A 17795-nucleotide genomic window follows, 5' to 3' on the forward strand; every position below is an offset into this window, starting at 1 on the left:
GAGCATTAGTTTCTTATTTTTTATGTTATTAATATGTATAAAATTCGAAATGATTGAATTTTATATTTACTTTAAAAAAAATTTGATATTTCTGCGGGTAGGGTAGGGTAGGGTAGGGTTTAGAATTTTAGGATGCGGGTAGGGTTAGGGTTGAGAGATTCTCAACCCGCGGGTAGGATATGGTTGAGTTTTAATAAAATTTTCAACCTTCAGGTAGGGTTAAGGTAGGGTCCAAACCCTACCCTACCCTACCCTACCCATTGCCAGCCCTAAGCGGCACTACACCAAACAATGTTTTCCTGTCTACAAAAAACACAACATAGATATACGGAATAAACTACAAATAACCACAGCGATAAAAAAAATTGAATAACTGATAACACCATTTTTGTCAAAGAACTGATACAACACAGCATAAGCAACCACCTTGGTACAGGAACAAAATCATCAAAAAAACCACTTCATTTACCAATACCCAAGTTCTTTCACAAGCAATAGACACAGACACATGTTTAATCCTTCTCAATTCTAAAAATATAATACTCAGAATTAGAAACCTATACAAGCACCTAATTTAAATCTCAAATACCCACTAACCTCGTAGTGTTGCGGTGGTGCCCAAGGGAAGACACGCTTCTACTCGGGCTCGTCCGCCAGTGATCGCGTGGCGCTTGGTGGCAAGAGTGAATCCAGAAAGCCACGGGGTTTCTAGCGAACCCACACAGCCCTACGAATTCAGTCGCGGATTGTGGAGAGTCTGCGCTGGGTTGCTGCGTCTTGTACAAGGCCGAACAGCCACATGTGTCTTCGAGGCATCTCCGATGAGCACATGCAACAGACCAAGAGGCTTCACGGCGACTATGGGACCGTAGTCTCGACGTTGTGGTCTGGTGGTCCGCCGGCGTTGACTTTTCTTTGACGGCGGAGACGACAACAAAGGATTATATTTGGCGCTGGATGCGGATAAGGGGGTTGAGAGAGAAGGTCCACCGTCAGTCAATTTGGGACTATGGTAATTTAAGTTAACGTGGTAAATTAGGTTTAAACTATGGTTAACTTAGACGTGGCTTTGGTAAGTGGATGGGCTTCATGTCCAGCCCAACTAAAATTGGCAAATAAAAAGTTGATAACGTAGCATGATTAAAACTTATAAATAATGTGTAAGGATTATTCAAATCTAATTCATTGACATAAAATAAAATAAATAAAGAATTAAATTAATTAACAAAGAGCACAATACTCTTAAATTAATAATGAACGTTTAAAATGAAACTGAGTCGCAAAACATAACATAATAGATTGAGCAAAAGGATTTTAGAAAATAATTTAGGTCACATAAATTCACGACAATAATTAAAGCAAAATAGGAAAAATTCGAAAAAGGAGGGAAGTAAAATAAAGGTAAGAAGAATAAGGGTAACACAAATAAAAGGGTAGCGGACACACATTAAAAAAGAACAAAATGTATAACCAAGAAATAAGAAAAAGTCACAAAAAAAAAAAAAGGAAAGCACACAAGAATAAGAGAGAGGAGAAAATATATAGTTGAAGAACAAGTAATAAAGGTGATATAAAAGATTTAAAAGAAAAAACAAGAAAAACCTAAAAAATTTGAATCTCAACTCATATTACAACACAATGTAGTGATGAAAATTTTATGGTTGTACATTTACACAGAGATTATCATTACAATAAATTGAAGCAGAATATCTACTTTTTTCGCATCAATAAATTAAAGAATAACGTTCTGTGTAACTCAACAACGGGTAGAACACGAATTTTTGACAATAAAGGGTCTATGAGTCTTCTATAGTTCTATATATTTCAATCATGTAAAACTTTATTATCTGACACATATCTGTGACCTTTCTAATTATGAATCCTCTGTATGGCTACCAACTTTGATGCCATGCCAATGTTTGCGATTTGTTAGTATATAAATAATTTTGGTAAGTTGTTGATCACAATTAATAAGATCATGACTTTATTTCATACAATACAATGTAACAAATACAATAGCATCACATGATGTTGTCCCAAACTCCCAATATATGCAAAAGTCATATACATACATGTGCCACTTTTCTTTAATATGCAAGTAATTTATTTATATGGTAGAAATAATAACATGGCTATTTTATACTATATAAATATAACATACACACATGCACTGTCCAATAGAGACTAATTAACCTCATATCATTCCATTTGAAAGAAAATACAAGAAGAATAGCTTTTATTAGATGCCATATATAACTTGGAATAAGGAAAAGTAGTCATTAATTTCTAGCCGTTGATGATGAAATCAATGGTGGGGAGTTCAGCCAAGAATAGATCGTGGTATGCTTTATCTGTTGGGTGAATTGAATCCCAGAAAACATACTTGGATGGATCTAAACAAACACCTGAAAACTCGTTACACAGTACTGATGCTTCAATATACCCACTTCCACAACACCCACTACCAACCTCATCAAATCCTACCATAGAAATATATGATGTTAATTAGCACAAAAATTAATTGATACATTAAAAAATGAATTTGGTATCAAATATTTAATATATTTGTGATACAAACCAAATTTTTGAGGTGCTTGGATCATTTGGGCTAATGGGCCATATATGTCAACATAATAGATTTTAGTTGGGGAGGTAGATATGTTATTATTGAGGTGCAATTGAAAAAGATGTAACTGTTGTTGAAGGAGATGGTTGTAATCTCTTGCAATGGATGAATAGTGATCGATGCAATGACGATTGAGAATGTCAATAGGGGAATTCAAGGTGATCATCAAAGGTAAGCATCCCATTGGAGGTACTCCGGCAACTGCAATTTTTCTAGCACCTTCTGCCACCACATCCTGATCACCAATTTAGGAAATTAATTAAATCCGTTATTCTTTATAATGTAAGCTAAGCTACCTAGGATAATAATTAAGAAGACAACATATTAAACAACTTCAATTTCTTCTTATTTATGAGTTAATTAGGTAGCGTTTGTGTTGAGGTAGTAAGACAGAGAATGAGAGGCTGGATTCAGTATCGTATTTGTTGGTTTAGAGATTAGTACTAAAATTTCTGTCTCTGTCTCCAAAATTTCAGTATTTCAGTACCTCCAAAAAATAGGGATACAAGAGACTAAAATTTTTAGAGATGGAGACTGAAACTTTAATAACATTTTATACCTAAAATACTCTCATTTCAATTAATTAATTCCAATTTTACCCTTTGTGCAAATTAAATTAAAGTTTCATTCTTGTTTCAATTCCTGTCTCTCATTTTACACCAAATAAAATACTAAAATTTATTTCAATCTCAGTCTCTCAGTCTCAGTCTTTCCATCTCTATCTCTCCACCAAACGCTACCTTAATAATGTAATACTAATACAAATTAGATTATGAAAGTATCAATTTTCTTAATCAATTAAACTCCTATATATTTCTGATTTTTTCTATAATTCTAAACCTTAAATAATAAACAACTATACTTGAATTACTTAATTAATATATATTTTCTATTCTCTATGTTCTTTTTTTTAAGAAAAATTCAAGATATGTTACGTCCCATCAAATTTGGCCTACTAATTAAGACAGAAACATAGTTAGAGACTCAATATAGAAATTCGAAATAATCCAAAGGTGTATGCATCATATTATACCTAGATTATATAATTATTTGGAAGTATGTGTGCAGTGTTTAGGAAAAAGTAGATGTAGCCACACAAATAAGCACATAACCACATTTATGAACATATTGACATAAAAGCAATAAACCAAATCCAACCCTAAAGAAAGAAACCTAACTAGCTCCTCCCTCAGCCACATTCTTTACAATTGGAAAACTATATATTATAAAATAATTAAATACATGAAAGTCCACGTTAACGCTTATGATTGCCAGCTAGTGCGGTGGTCCATTTAATTATTTATTATATATTTACCTATGTAATTAATAATCCTATAAAAATTTACCTGCGATCCATGGTTCATACCATGTATATATATATGGACAGAGTGAAAAATTTTGGGTCCTTATTACTACTAATAATATGTTTCCTTTTTACTCTAGTTATAGCTAGTATTTTTTGTATTATCTTGTAATTCATATTCAATATATATATGCTTGTTGCAGTACCCATATATATATATATATATATATATATATATATATATATATATATATATATATTAGGTGAAAACTCAAGTGCAGTCGATTTTACGTTAAGTTGATAGCTGAGGGCCATTAGATAATTTGACTGATTTGACTAAATTTTCATCTAACGGCTCTCAACTATCAACTTTATGTGAAGTCGATTGCACATGAGTTTTCACCTATATATTAACATACATAAATGTTGTGTTTCATGTCTATGTATGTGTAGTCTCCAGTTTGAGTAACCAAAATTATTAGTATTACCAACCCTTAGGGCTGTGACTATGCCTACCATTATTCATGGCTTTCTAATACTATGTAATTTCATTTTCATAGTCTCATCTTTTAATTTTCTTTCATTTTCTCTCTCTATATATTGGCAAACATGTTGCTTCACATACAAACGTGTTAGTTTTTAACTTTTTTTTATTGAGGACAACTTAGCTATAGCTTCGAGGATTTTTGGCGGTTAGATCTCTATATTAGTTCAATTTCGTTACGTTACCAATAGTATTTCTGTCAACTTCTGCCAACTCTTATTTATAACTGTGTTTAATAGAAGTGTCTTTGTGAATGTGTCTAATAAAAATATATTTTTTTATAGCTGTGTTTAATAGAAGTGTCTTTATAGATATATTTTTTAGATGTATCTCTTTATATATGTGTTTAAAATATAATAATTAATTATTGTTGGTAATAAATTGACAGATAATATGTTGGTATCCTATACTTTTTCATATTAGTTTTAATTTATTTCTTATCTACCATCAACTGTACCAGAGACAATGACACTTCCAACTCATACATAGTTAAATAACTTATTTCTACTCTCATTATTTTATATAGGAAAATATAAAAATGTAATTTTTAAATAGTGCATGTTAGTTAATTTTTTATTATAAAATTAATTTTTATCCTATTTTTTGAGAATTTAAAGTTTGAAATTAGAATTTAAAATTTATTATTTTAAGACAAATGATTTAAAATTAAAAAAAGAATTGACTAATGTTAACTGAAAAAGTTTATTCCTTAAACTTTTTTTTTTTAAGTTTGGTGGGATAGATGTAAAAATAATGTGTTGTAGAATATATATTCTTGTTTCATTATTTTGGAAAGAAGTAATATGGTCTTTCTTGTGAGTACTTCAAATTTTGGAAAAGATGGATATTGATTGTAAAGTTATTAATTAATTATAATAAAAAAAAGTATAGATAAATAATTTTCAATCAGCTAACTTTTAAACAATTGTAATTAATAATTATTAATTTTATATATTTAAAAAACAATAATATTTGAGAAGTAATAAAAAATTCAATTTAAATAATTTAAAATTATCTTATTTAATATTTATTAATTATCATTAAAATAATTATATAATTTTAAATATAATAAATATATAATTATTATAAAAATTAAATTATATAAAATAATTTTAGATATTTTCCGTCTAGCATATTATCATTCTATAAAAACCAAAAGTGTCAAATGAGAAATCAATGTTTCTAGCTATCTCCTATATCATCACATCTAACGAACGATTCGCTTTGATAAGAAAATACCTATTTTTAGCTAGTGGGTATTATTTCATTGTTTGAATTGAAAGCAACCATGCATGTCAAAGCTAAGTTAGAACTGAAAATTACTTTTATATATACTTCCCCATACAACAATGATATTAGCTAGTAATAGCAATAAAATAACATTTTAATATGATATACGATAGACATTAATTAACTTACATTATAATCATACTTCCCCATACCTACTATTTATTATTCACTCACAATTAAATTAAAGAAATAAAATTTAGTTACTTATTATATACTAAAATTCATACCTTATCCAATAATAAATAAGTGATATTTCAACACGAGACATTGACTCAACATACCATTATTAACCATCATAAATATTTAGAATAAGGAGTTAGGTGGTTCATCGACAAATAATTTATAGTTGAAGTCATGAGAAATAGTATAATAGTACAAGACATTTGAAATTAATTAAAATATCCATGCAAATTAAAATTCAAATGTAGTAGTCACCAACACAAGAAGGAAAAAAGTTATTAATAGTTTGTTTTCTTGTAGTAGTGTAATTAATTATTAATTAATATTTAGTAAATATTAGTTTGTTCTTTATAATAAGAATGATATGGGTAAAGCAAATAGCCATACTTAATTAGTTGAATGTTATAACTTATAATAACCACACATATTTATAATTTTATGCATATATATCACGTGTGAATATTCAAACATTAAAAAGGGATGGAAGATAGTAATTGAGATGAAACCTCAAACCTGAATAAATTGTTTCACATGTTGGATCAAGAATTGCTGGTAGGATAAGATAGTAAAACTCTTTCTTCTAATTGGTAGAGCGAAATAATTTAGAATGAAGTCGTTGGTACCAGCACTCAAGAAAAACACAGCCTTTTCTAGATGATTCTTGGTTCCTTCTTTACCAAGCTTAACCTCTAACTTCTTTTTGCATTCTCTAAAATATTCCAATTGTTTTCCTATTGGAATCACATTCTGTAATCAATAATAAATATAACACAAACAAATTATATATTTGTCCATAAATATGAAAATAACATATAGAGACATATCAATATCATACTATAAATATATATATTGAAAGACAAGTGAAGTTTGTACTATTTTTTTCATGTCAAAATTTAGTGTAGTTAACTTCATGCGAATTTGATAGTTGAGAATCGTTAAATGATTTAACAGATTAAACTATCAACTGGTGAAAACTCAGTTGCAGTCGACTTTATGTGAAGTTGATACCCGAGAGCCGTTAGATGAAAATTTAGTCAAATTAGTCAAATCATCTAACGGCTCTCAGTTATCAACTTCACGTAAAGTCGACTGCACCTGAATTTTTACCCTATTAACTTCATACGAAGTTAAGTATACTTGAGTTTTTATCATTTTTTAAATGCACATTTTTTTATATACGACATACACTGATTGATGGTGTAAGTTGGTCAAAGCCAGAACCAGCAGAGGCAAAACTAACACCTGTGATAAGCTCTTCAACGCTGAGATTTGGATCCAAATAAGCTGGAAGAAACGATTTCTTGAGTCCTGCATAGGAAGCTATACATATATATATGTATGTGCAATGCACATTTATATATTTGAAGTTGAATGAATATATACTAAATTAATCATATAGTAATTATAAGCATGTAATAAAGCCATATATATATAGATAGGTGGAAACTCAGATGCAGTCGACTTCATGTGAAGTTGATGACTGAGAGTAGTTAGATAATTTGACTGATTTGACTAACTTTTTATCTAACAGCTCTCAGCCACCAACTTCACGTGAAATCGACTGCACCTGAGTTTTCACCATATAGATATGTACCAATGTAATCAGTGGCAAGCTTGCCATTGCAGAATCTTCCAGTAGGAACATGGTTAGGGAAATCGATGCCATAAGGTGGAAAGTTGCATTTGAAAGGAGTGTCAATGTAGTTATTGTTTCCAGGGTCAACGGTGGAGTCTCCAAACACATAGAAGCCAGACATCTTATTATTACTACTATTGTTGAAAGCTTCAACCGTCAAACATAGAAGCTGCCAGAGAATAAAGAAAATCTGAGCAAGAAAAAGGAAAGAAAAAGAAGAAGAAGAAGAGGTCCCCATTTTTCGAATGGCCTCCAGGCTCCAAATAATAACAAAAAACTGATCAAGTTTCAAGTTTTCTCACTGAAACACTGCCCCTATTATTGTGTCTATCTACTAGCATTTATAGAGTAATAATGGCCCAATTGTTTATCGTACAAATTAAACCCTATGTACCATGCATCATGACCAAAATAACCTTTTCGCATTTCATCTTTCAACCACCATTTTTATTGTAACAATAATCAATCGAGTCCCACTACAATGGGCTATTTGTGTGTATAATGGACTTTTGAGTTATAAAATGAACATTTTTTATACTATCTAAAATAATCATCCGAGTATTAGGGATAATAAACATCTTCCCAAAAGCTTAAACTGATTTTGGGGTTCACCAAATATCGAACTTTTGATCTTTCGGATCTAGCGCTCTAATACTATGTCATGATACCACTCATCCTAAAAATTTTAGCTGATGGAAAAAAGATAACACTAATGGTTATATCTTTAATACTCCCTAAATCTCCATTGTACACATTGTACAAATATTCCATTGACTCGTCATACTTTTCCTAATCATAATCATCATAATATGCATATAGTAATTAATTAATTAACGCCCTATAACCTCACACTATGCAGGTATAATAGTACCAAACATTACCGTAGATAGTATATAATCAACTTTTTTCATTTTGCCCCACTTTATTAATGATCGATCTTTGCAAGGAACATTACCTATCCCAAAATGACATTTAACCGACAAAAGGCTAATCATCAATTACGTCTAAGAACATTCAATATATTATTATCTGATCTTAGATTCATTGTTAACCAATTAACTATTCACCACGGGTTTGCATCCCAATTTAGTGGGTTGAGATAATGTAAGTTAATCCTAATAAATATCATGATAAAAAAGTCTTGTTATGGCATCCAGATTGGTAACTGTGAAACTGCACCTGGTTGTTCAGCAATCAATTTTCCTGTTTTCGTCTAAACCAATAACTAGCTTGGAAATTAGGATTAAGATAAGTCCCAGCGCACAAAATCAGTGTCTATCAATAAATTCTTCATAACAAGGCAATCAACACAATTGTTATCCTTTCTGAAAATAACAAAAAAATCTTCCAATTCCTACTTTTCAATTCACTGCTTCTTCTAATTAGAAAATTGGGGTGGGTTCCTGGCTTTCTGCCCCCATTTATGCGCTGATCGTAGCTTCCACTTTATTAGTTTTTGTTTATTGGTTTCACCAAAATCAGAGGCCACGTGATGACTTTTGGGCCTTTTTTGAACACGTGTTTTTGGGCCTTGAATGAACAGCAGACACAATATACTTTCTTTGCTTATGTGCTAAAGCCCAAAAGACAGAAATAAGAATAATATAAGCCCAACTCCAACAATAAGTGTGCTTAGTAGTTCTACTCCGCAAGGGTTCTTTATTTTTTCAGAGTTGGAAAAAAAATTCCGAATTAGCTCAAGTTGAAAAAATATTCTCTTATGCTATATTTAATGGCTGAGAGTTATCACAACATATAAATAGAGCAATAAATAAATAAAATTTATATCTTTATTTTAAAAAAAATTCATTGAAAAATTTAACAACTTGAGACTAATTATCTTATACTATTATCTTGAACTTTAAACTCATTTTTTCACCTGTTTATTAAACACTATTAATTGCTATTTTGTTTAAAAAAAATCCAAAACCGATAATAGTTTTAAGAAAGAGATAATACTTAATTTGGTCCTTGAACTTATACGTGAGCCTCAATTTAGTCCCAAAAGTTTCAATTGCCTCTATTTAGTTTTCGAAGTTTATAAACGTGCCTCGTATTAGTCCCTAAGACAATTTTTAGTATAAAAACATTAATAGAGCGCTGTTGTAGACTATCACATATTCACATGTCACGTTAAAACTTGTAAAATGATGCAGTTTTGGTTTTGACATTTAAATAGCTCAAAAACAGCATTGTATTACTTATTTTGTTAGGTAAAATTTTAATAAACATCATTTAGGATGTTGTTTTTAGGTTATTTGAGTGCCAAAACCAAAATAACATCATTTTACAAAGTTTAGTGTGACATCCGGCTGTCACGACAGTGTTCTGTTAACGTTGTACGTTGAAATTTTATTTCAACGACTAACATGAGTTATGTTCACAAAATTTGGGGACTAAATAGAAGCAATAGAAGCAATTGAAATTTCAGAGACTAAATTGAAACTCGTGTATAAGTTCAGGGATCAAATTGAATATTATCTCGTTAAGAAATGAAATGTGTTTGAAGTGGTTACTAAAATGGAAATATAATAACAAGGTTGATTGAAAGAAACGTATATATGCAGCGAGGCATTGGGATTTTGAAGTTTCAAACCCGCAACATGTGGCGGTTCATGGAACCGAGACCGCCACGCCGCATTCGCATGCACTGCCTACCATTTTTCTTCCCTCTTAATTACCTTTAATTTGTAGCACTCTTATTTTAATGCCCCAACCGTGTGCCTTCTATTTATTATTAATTAATTAATTAATACATCACTTATTAATCAACACCCACAAATATTCTTTGCCAACGCCAATTACTCCTTTACGTCACCGTGTATGGTGTATAGTATTTTGGCAAAGCTAGCTGCCTTAATTAACCCATAACCAAATTGCATGTTTAAGACAAATAATGCTGGTCATGCCACTATTATTGATAACCTCAAGTCCTCAACAACGATTAGGAAGAAATAAGAGGTGTATTTTCTTTCTTTTTAAAGACAACTAATTAATATTAATCAAGCCCAAGAATATGTATTTTCATAATCTATATATATATATGTGTAGCTATGTCATCAATTTCGTAAAATATAAAAGTGAAAATTCAGATGCAGTCGACTTCATATGAAGTTGTTACTTCAGAACATTTGACTGATTTGACTAAATTTTCATTTAAGGGCTCTGAGTTTTTACCAAATATAAATAAGTCATACGTAGTTTAGCTATCCCATACTTTTTGGCTCATACGCAAGTAATTTCGTACAAATCAAAGACTACTATATGATATTAATATTATTATGATATACTATATAGCATTGAGTCAAATAACAACCCACGGTGAAAATTAAAGCGACTAAAATTGGTTTAGCTTAATAAATTATTGCGTTTAATTTCCCTTTGGTTTGACTTAGAAAACATTAAATTATTGTAAAGAGATGATTGCCCCCTAACTCCAACAAAGTCCACGCTTGCCAGCTCTGATTTGAGACTGAAAATGCTTCTGCTTCTCATCAGTTTCGTAATGTTATAAACTTGATATCTGAAATTGAGGGATTTATTCCAATACAACGAATAAAATATAGAGAATCAACATGAGATAAATCCCCCCAAATGATTGAACAAGCACACAAGTCAAGGGATAAACAATAAAATAAACCTTATCTTATATTTATTTTAATCTTGTATTAGTGCTGAAAATACTGCATTATGTATCTATAGCTGGAGATTCAATCAGTGTATTAATTAATGCACAAGCTTTCCAACTGTGTTCCAATTCACTCATCATTTATCTGATTAAAGCAAAAATACAATAATAAATTAAAGCTGAGCTGTCAAATTAAAAGAGCATTCACACTTTTTATGTGTATATATATTTACACTGTTATGTCCCTTTCTTAAAATTTTCATCAACATGGACAGTCATAGTAATGATGCAAATTCTGAAGGGATTCTTGAGAATGTATGGGCCAAAATTATCAGCAATCAAAGAGGAGGAGATCATGTGAGAACATATGGTGATGGTGATGTTGCAGCAGAACAATCATGGGAAGAACTTCCACAACTTGATGGAAGAGACAACAATAACGGTTCAGTGGGAATTCTGCAGAGGCTTCCAAGCTTAGGGAGGTGGATATCAATGGGAGCAGATTTCTGGGAAGATGTTTTAGATGGAGTTGTTAATATTACACCAAATGATGCTGCAACAACAACAAACAATAACGAACAAGATTGTAATAAGAAGGTAGAACTAGAGAAGAGGGTGATGAAAACAGAGAAAAAAGTGGTGACAAAGCACTACAGAGGAGTAAGGAGAAGGCCATGGGGGAAATATGCGGCGGAGATTCGAGACTCGTCGAAGAAAGGTGCTAGAGTTTGGCTTGGAACATTTGAGACGGCTGAAGAAGCAGCATTAGCATATGATAAAGCTGCTTTGAGGATTAGAGGGCCAAAGGCATACCTCAATTTCCCATTTGACACAGTTTCAAAAGCTATACAATTTGATCATCATTATTGTAATAAGAGAGGGTCATCTGTGGTGTTGAATGAGCAACCTCCAACAAAGAAGGTAGCAGGAGGGTTTCATCATGATCATGATGAAGAAGTAGATGTTTTTGTGTTTCAGGATTTAGGAAGTGATTACTTGGATAATTTGCTGTCTTCTTTTTAATTATATATCAAGATGCATGGTATGGTATGGTTTGGTTGAGTAGTTACATATATACTTATCACCAATTTGTATATCATTTGTTGTTTTTCTTAGCTATCAACTATATATATCTAATATCATTAATTGCTACTATATATTTTCGGGGCATTGCAATTGATCGATCAATTATTACTAATCCTTATATTATGGTGAAAACTCAGGTGAAGTCGACTTCATGTAAAGTTGATATTTGAGAGCCGTTAGATAAAAATTTAGTCAAATCAGTCAAATTATCTAATGACTCTCAGATATCAACTTCACATGAAGTCGACTGCATTTGAGTTTCCACCTTATATTATATATACTTTCCATAAATGTAATCAATCTGTTCATACCAATTATGCATATAGATATAGGAAAAAGTGAAATACTTTTGGGACCATTAATTTTTTGTATTTTTGGTTATTATTTAATTAACATAAATATTAAATTTTTTATAATAATTTTTTTTATTAATTTATGTGTGTAAATTCTGAAAAATATAAATACAAACGATAATAATTTATGTGTGCAAATTATAATAAATATAAAGTAAACTATATGTTTATTGAGTATAAAATTTTTGTAAATATAAATATAAATTATTATTGATTAAGTACTGATTAAAAATAATAATATTTACTGGTCATGTATAAATATAGCTGTTCACGCACGTATATATAATTTTCAACAATCTAATATATATGGAGTAGCCTTTTTTATTTGTTTTGTGTTTGCTACGGTACGATACATTTAAAATATGGACAAGTAGTAATAAGGTATGTGAAATTTATTTTTCACATCAACATTTAATTTTTTCTTTTTTAAATATATATTATATCACCACTTTTACTAAAATACCTTTTTAATTAAATAAAATTAAAAAATATTTATTTATTTAATTTTATAAAAAAACTTAAATACCCTTTTTGTATATATTAGACAAAAATTACTCTTTTAGATTAATTAAATTGTTTAATTTTATAATTTTAAAATTTAAATAATCTAAAAAACAAAAACAAAAATACATTTAACAAAATCATTTGTCTCTTCATAAATCCTAATCAATTATTCATACCAAAAAAATTAAATAATTTTAAAAAGTACTAAACAAAATCACTTTGTTCTTTGTTTGCTAGGTCACGCATCCCTCATCTCTAATTGTTCATACAAAAAAAATATCATCTGAAAAACTGAGAAAAAAATAAAAGAACAGAACTTCATGTCTTCATCTTCTTGGGTTTTTCACCAGCACACTCTCAACTAACGTCTCTCTCATTCCCAATTCTGAGACTCAAACTCTCCTCTCTCACTGTCACTAGAGTCTCTTCTCATACCTGGATTCAGCAGTGAATGAAATTGAAAGCAATTTGAGAAGATGAAGAACGATGAAAGAACAATTTTGATCTTTTATTTTTTTTATATGTTTTTGTTTTGTTGTTAAAATTATTTGAAATTGTAAAATTAGGATTAATTGAATTCTAAAATTTGATTAATTTAAAAAGGTATTTTTGTCTAATCAAATAAAGTAAAGATGTTTAAGACTTTTTATAAAATTAAATAAAAAATATTTTTTTATTTTTATTTAATTAAAAGAGTGTATTAGTAAAAGTAGTGATATAATATATATTTAGAAAAGCAAAAATTAAATGCTGACGTGGATTCCACGTGACTTGTTATTACTTGTCCATATTTTACGTATAAATTTATCGTCGTACTGTAACAAACATCTTTTGTTTTTGGTGAACATGGCGATTATATTATCTCTGCTCTGCTTTCTTAGCCATGTATGTAGACATTTTTTAAGATGATATTAATTCACTTTGATCTCCATTGGGCAGTTGAATAGAAATTTTAGTTAATGTGCAACACAAATTGTTTTTTAGCTGAATTCTTATCTTTGGACATCAAATTGTGGCATTGACTTGTGGCTTTGTATTCAAAACAGGGTGCCATTTTTCCTTTGAATATAGAGCTTTTCCCGTTTCCCTTGGCTCTTTCAATAATCACTAGTGTAATTTTTAAAAGCTTGTATACTTTTTCTAATTCATATAATATTTGAAATTTCAAGCTTGAAATTAGTCTTTAACAAATCTTTTTGATGAACACTAAATAAATTTGTGAATGTAATTATTGAGTGCTTTGATGGAAAATGATTCTCTCTAGTTTTTTTAACAATCGATAGAATACAGTGTGATCTATTACCCTTGATTCTATGAGTGAGACCAGAAATAAATAAGAAATAGAGTAATGAATGGTTAGATTGAACACTGGATACCATCAAAGTCTAGAGAACCAACAACTTTTTCAAATTCTGGTCAGCATGTAACTAGCAAAAAAAAAAAGTGAGCCATTGGATGAAATTTCACACCAATCTCACACTATTAAAATCATCATTGATGGTTATTTGATGACTACAAATCACAAAAATTGCTTGCCACCTAGCACTCCTCGTAAACAAAATAGTAATAGATATGAAAGATGAATGAGAGAATTTTGATTGATTATATATAATTAAATACAGAAAATTAAAGCAAAAGAGAGAAAAAAGAAGGAGAAAGATTTGAAGAGAGTCTAAGTATGAATGGAAGTTGAAGCAGTGGAAGTAGAAGCAGTGGAAGAAGCAGCTGCAACAACCTCAGCAGGGAAGTTCAACAAAGCCTTGGAACCTCTCATCTTGAAAGCAGCTCTATCATAAGCCATGGCAGCTTCTTCCGCTGTTTGAAACGTCCCAAGCCATATCCTTGCTCCCTGTCTCGTCGAGTCTCTTATCTCCGCTGCATACTTCCCCCATGGCCGCCTCCTCACCCCTCTGTAGTGCTTCTTCGCTATGTTCTTCTTTGCTTCCAATCCACGCCGTTGCTGTCCGCTACTCATCATCATGAACGACGCCGCTTCATGTTGCTGCTGCTGATGGTTATTACTAGCCTCGTTCAGGACTTGGTATATAACCATATCCTGTGAGTCATTCTCATTTAAAGGTAACTCTGTTTGGGATTGGGAAGCTATAACCATGCCTTCTTCTTCGATCTTATTCATCTGTTTCTTTTCAACAACTTGCCTTGCCTCTGCCAATGCCTATGGACTTTGCATATATTCTCTTTGGGGGAATGCATGTCCCACATCGAATATTTTGTGCCAAGGAAAGAAGATTATTCTCAACCATTGACTTGACTTTTCTATTATTATTTTATCACTGCCACTACTTTTCCTCCTATTTACAATATTGCCCTTATTATAAATTTATAAACTCCCGGATAACCAGTCCATATTCTTGTTAACAACTAGAGCTGATAGTTCAAAATATCGTGTAATGAACTAATAATTGAACTCTCCATTATTAGTGATTGGGTTGTGGAATTTTAGATGTGGGTCCAAATTGGATCACAACCTTGTTGAAGCCAATAACAGAGTAACACACAATGTAAGGAGGATCCATCGCAAACTTGTATGAATTTAATGATTAGACAAGAAGGGTGTTACTTTCCTAGTATTAGGGTTTGGCTGTGCCACCATAGGTGGAACTTAGCTTGGAAATGATACAAATTGATAACAAGGGAACACAACAGACGTGAATAACGGGGACAAAGAAGAAAGTGACATTCACGGTAGTAAACTAGTCATGCATATATATTCCAAGCGTCACATCTATTTTTTAAGCATAAGATTTTTAAATAGTTTATAAATATAAAATATTTTTTATTTTATGAATTAATTTTAATTCTAGTAATTAATATATTTAATATTAGATAAATTTATAAATTTTCGACACATAAAAAATCATATTTCTGATAGAAATGTGTATTTTTATTATTGAATTTAATTTTTTTTAGAGTGATTAATTTTTATTTTATTTTAGAGAATATTAGTCCATTATTATTAGGTGGGAAAAACATGAGAAGGTGTAAATTGCCTGAGTCATGATTGGGAAAGAAAATGCTATCCATGCCACATACCTTATTATAACAAGAAAAGGAATTTGACAAGGAAGCAATTTTGAATAAAATGGCATATGGAAAGACTTTAGTCCCCGCAAACATCAAACACATTCACAACTTTTCCATCTTGCACATGAATGCATGATATTCTAAGACTCTATCTACATTGTCGATACTTAATATCACAATCACTAGAGGTTTTAATAGGCACATTTTTTTTCGATATGGCAGTAGCGTGTGTGTTGTGCCTGGATGTGGAGAACATAGGTGCTAGACATGAATGTGGGACAGTTTGTTTTGAAACAGTGAAAAGAGAAAATTTAAATTTTGGCTAAACTAATCGGATCGTCCGATTGTATATTCTAAATTTTTTTTAATTATTTAAACACAAATTGAAAGGTCCGATTTTTGTTCCTGACATCGCAGTTGCGTAAAATATCCATACACTCCATAACTACGTCCTACATCATTTTTCTCTCCATATCTATAAAAAAATGTGGTCCTAGTACTTCAGTTTTATCGTGTCTTTTATTAATTCAAAGTGTTAACTAATATAAATAAAAAATATATTTTCACTAACACAATATATAATATGTAATCATATGCATAATTTTTTTATCAATTCCACTACGTTACTAACAGTATTTCTACCAATTTTTATTAACTCTTATTTATAATTGTGTTTAATAAAAGTGTCTTTGTGAATATATTTAATAAAAATATTTTTTTTATGATTGTATCTAATAAAAATATTTTTATAGATATATTTTTTGAATGTATCTTTTTATACATGTGTTTTATACCTTCTACTTTTTTCTTTTCTTATACCAAGAATGCATGGAAAATAAGTTCATGAAATTGAGAGTTGGGGTAGATTTGTAATTCTATGGAAATTCCGGTGGCAAATGCCAGAAGACATCACAGCTCAACAATTGCGGGGCCATTCTTATTTAGTTAGTGACGTCATGAATGCCATCACAGATCAAAGGTTCCTCGTGCGATGACGTAATCGATTGGCAATATTACAAGACTTTCCAATATGTGACGTCATCATCCGACGAGACCGGGTGCTTAGTAAATTTGGAGGGCCCACACAGTTACTAGAAGTCTTATTTCAGTCTTCGTTTAAAACTTTTCTTAGTAAACCCCTTTCATATTTTTCTTTTCTTTTTTAGCATTTTATAATTGTCTCACTTTTATTAAACTCTTTTATTTTATTACATTTATTGCGAAGGAAGGAAGGTTTTAATACATAAAATGTATCCAAAATGTTAAACTTTTATATTTTTTATTTCTTTAACTATTGTTTTTGAAATTAAAATCTAATAAACAAAATTAGAGGCATCGATTAATTTAAGGTAGAAATTCAGGTGTAATTAATTTTATTTAAAATTGATAATTGAGAGTTGTTAAATAAAAATTTAATTAAATTAGTTAAATTATTTAATCATTTTTAACTATTAATTTTACGTAAAATTAACTACACGTGAATTTTTATTTTAATTTAATATTAAATGTTTTATTTTAGAAGAGAACAAATAAAAGTTGAGAACTAAATACTAATGACATGTTATGTTTGAAGAATAGAATTATAGAAAGCCAATAGTAT

At 30.3% G+C, this 17795-nt stretch overlaps 3 protein-coding genes across 5 annotated transcripts; 1 reads left to right on the forward strand and 2 right to left on the reverse strand.

The window, feature by feature from the left end:
- Positions 1-1957: 1957 nt before the first annotated feature.
- LOC112785062 (GDSL esterase/lipase At5g45960) lies at positions 1958-7940 on the reverse strand. 3 transcript variants are annotated; one of them, XM_025828469.3, is made up of 5 exons: positions 7538-7940; positions 7130-7263; positions 6457-6690; positions 2579-2861; positions 1958-2480 (listed from the first exon to the last, which is right to left on the reverse strand). In XM_025828469.3, exons 1-5 carry the CDS (start codon positions 7815-7817, stop codon positions 2287-2289), a joined length of 1125 nt encoding a protein of 374 aa, XP_025684254.1. In that variant the 5' UTR covers positions 7818-7940; the 3' UTR covers positions 1958-2286. The 3 variants fall into 3 exon arrangements, with proteins under 3 accessions (XP_025684254.1, XP_029151896.1, XP_025684255.1); XM_029296063.2 differs by having other exon boundaries at positions 6457-6674; positions 7186-7263; positions 7538-7922; XM_025828470.3 differs by having other exon boundaries at positions 7130-7251; positions 7538-7920.
- A 3517-nt stretch (positions 7941-11457) lies between these two features.
- Positions 11458-12582, forward strand: LOC112785063 (ethylene-response factor C3-like). Its single transcript, XM_025828471.3, has one exon. It carries the CDS (start codon positions 11475-11477, stop codon positions 12228-12230), a length of 756 nt encoding a protein of 251 aa, XP_025684256.1. The 5' UTR covers positions 11458-11474; the 3' UTR covers positions 12231-12582.
- A 2141-nt stretch (positions 12583-14723) lies between these two features.
- LOC112785110 (pathogenesis-related genes transcriptional activator PTI5) lies at positions 14724-15837 on the reverse strand. Its single transcript, XM_025828545.3, has one exon. It carries the CDS (start codon positions 15285-15287, stop codon positions 14823-14825), a length of 465 nt encoding a protein of 154 aa, XP_025684330.1. The 5' UTR covers positions 15288-15837; the 3' UTR covers positions 14724-14822.
- Positions 15838-17795: the final 1958 nt, after the last annotated feature.

Source organism: Arachis hypogaea, chromosome 20 (genome assembly GCF_003086295.3).
Source record: "Arachis hypogaea cultivar Tifrunner chromosome 20, arahy.Tifrunner.gnm2.J5K5, whole genome shotgun sequence".
Lineage (NCBI taxonomy): Eukaryota > Viridiplantae > Streptophyta > Magnoliopsida > Fabales > Fabaceae > Arachis > Arachis hypogaea.

Excerpts from the sequence above, each read along its gene's own strand:
- LOC112785062 (XM_025828469.3), bottom strand. The coding sequence starts at position 7,817 with ATGGGGACCTCTTCTTCTTCTTCTTTTTCTTTCCTTTTTCTTGCTCAG. Across the intron at positions 7,264-7,537 it reads GCTTGCCACTGATTACATTG|CTTCCTATGCAGGACTCAAG; the intron begins GTACATATCTAT and ends ATATATGTATAG. Across the intron at positions 2,481-2,578 it reads CCAAGCACCTCAAAAATTTG|GATTTGATGAGGTTGGTAGT; the intron begins GTTTGTATCACA and ends TTTCTATGGTAG.
- LOC112785063 (XM_025828471.3), top strand. The coding sequence starts at position 11,475 with ATGGACAGTCATAGTAATGATGCAAATTCTGAAGGGATTCTTGAGAAT.
- LOC112785110 (XM_025828545.3), bottom strand. The coding sequence starts at position 15,287 with ATGAATAAGATCGAAGAAGAAGGCATGGTTATAGCTTCCCAATCCCAA.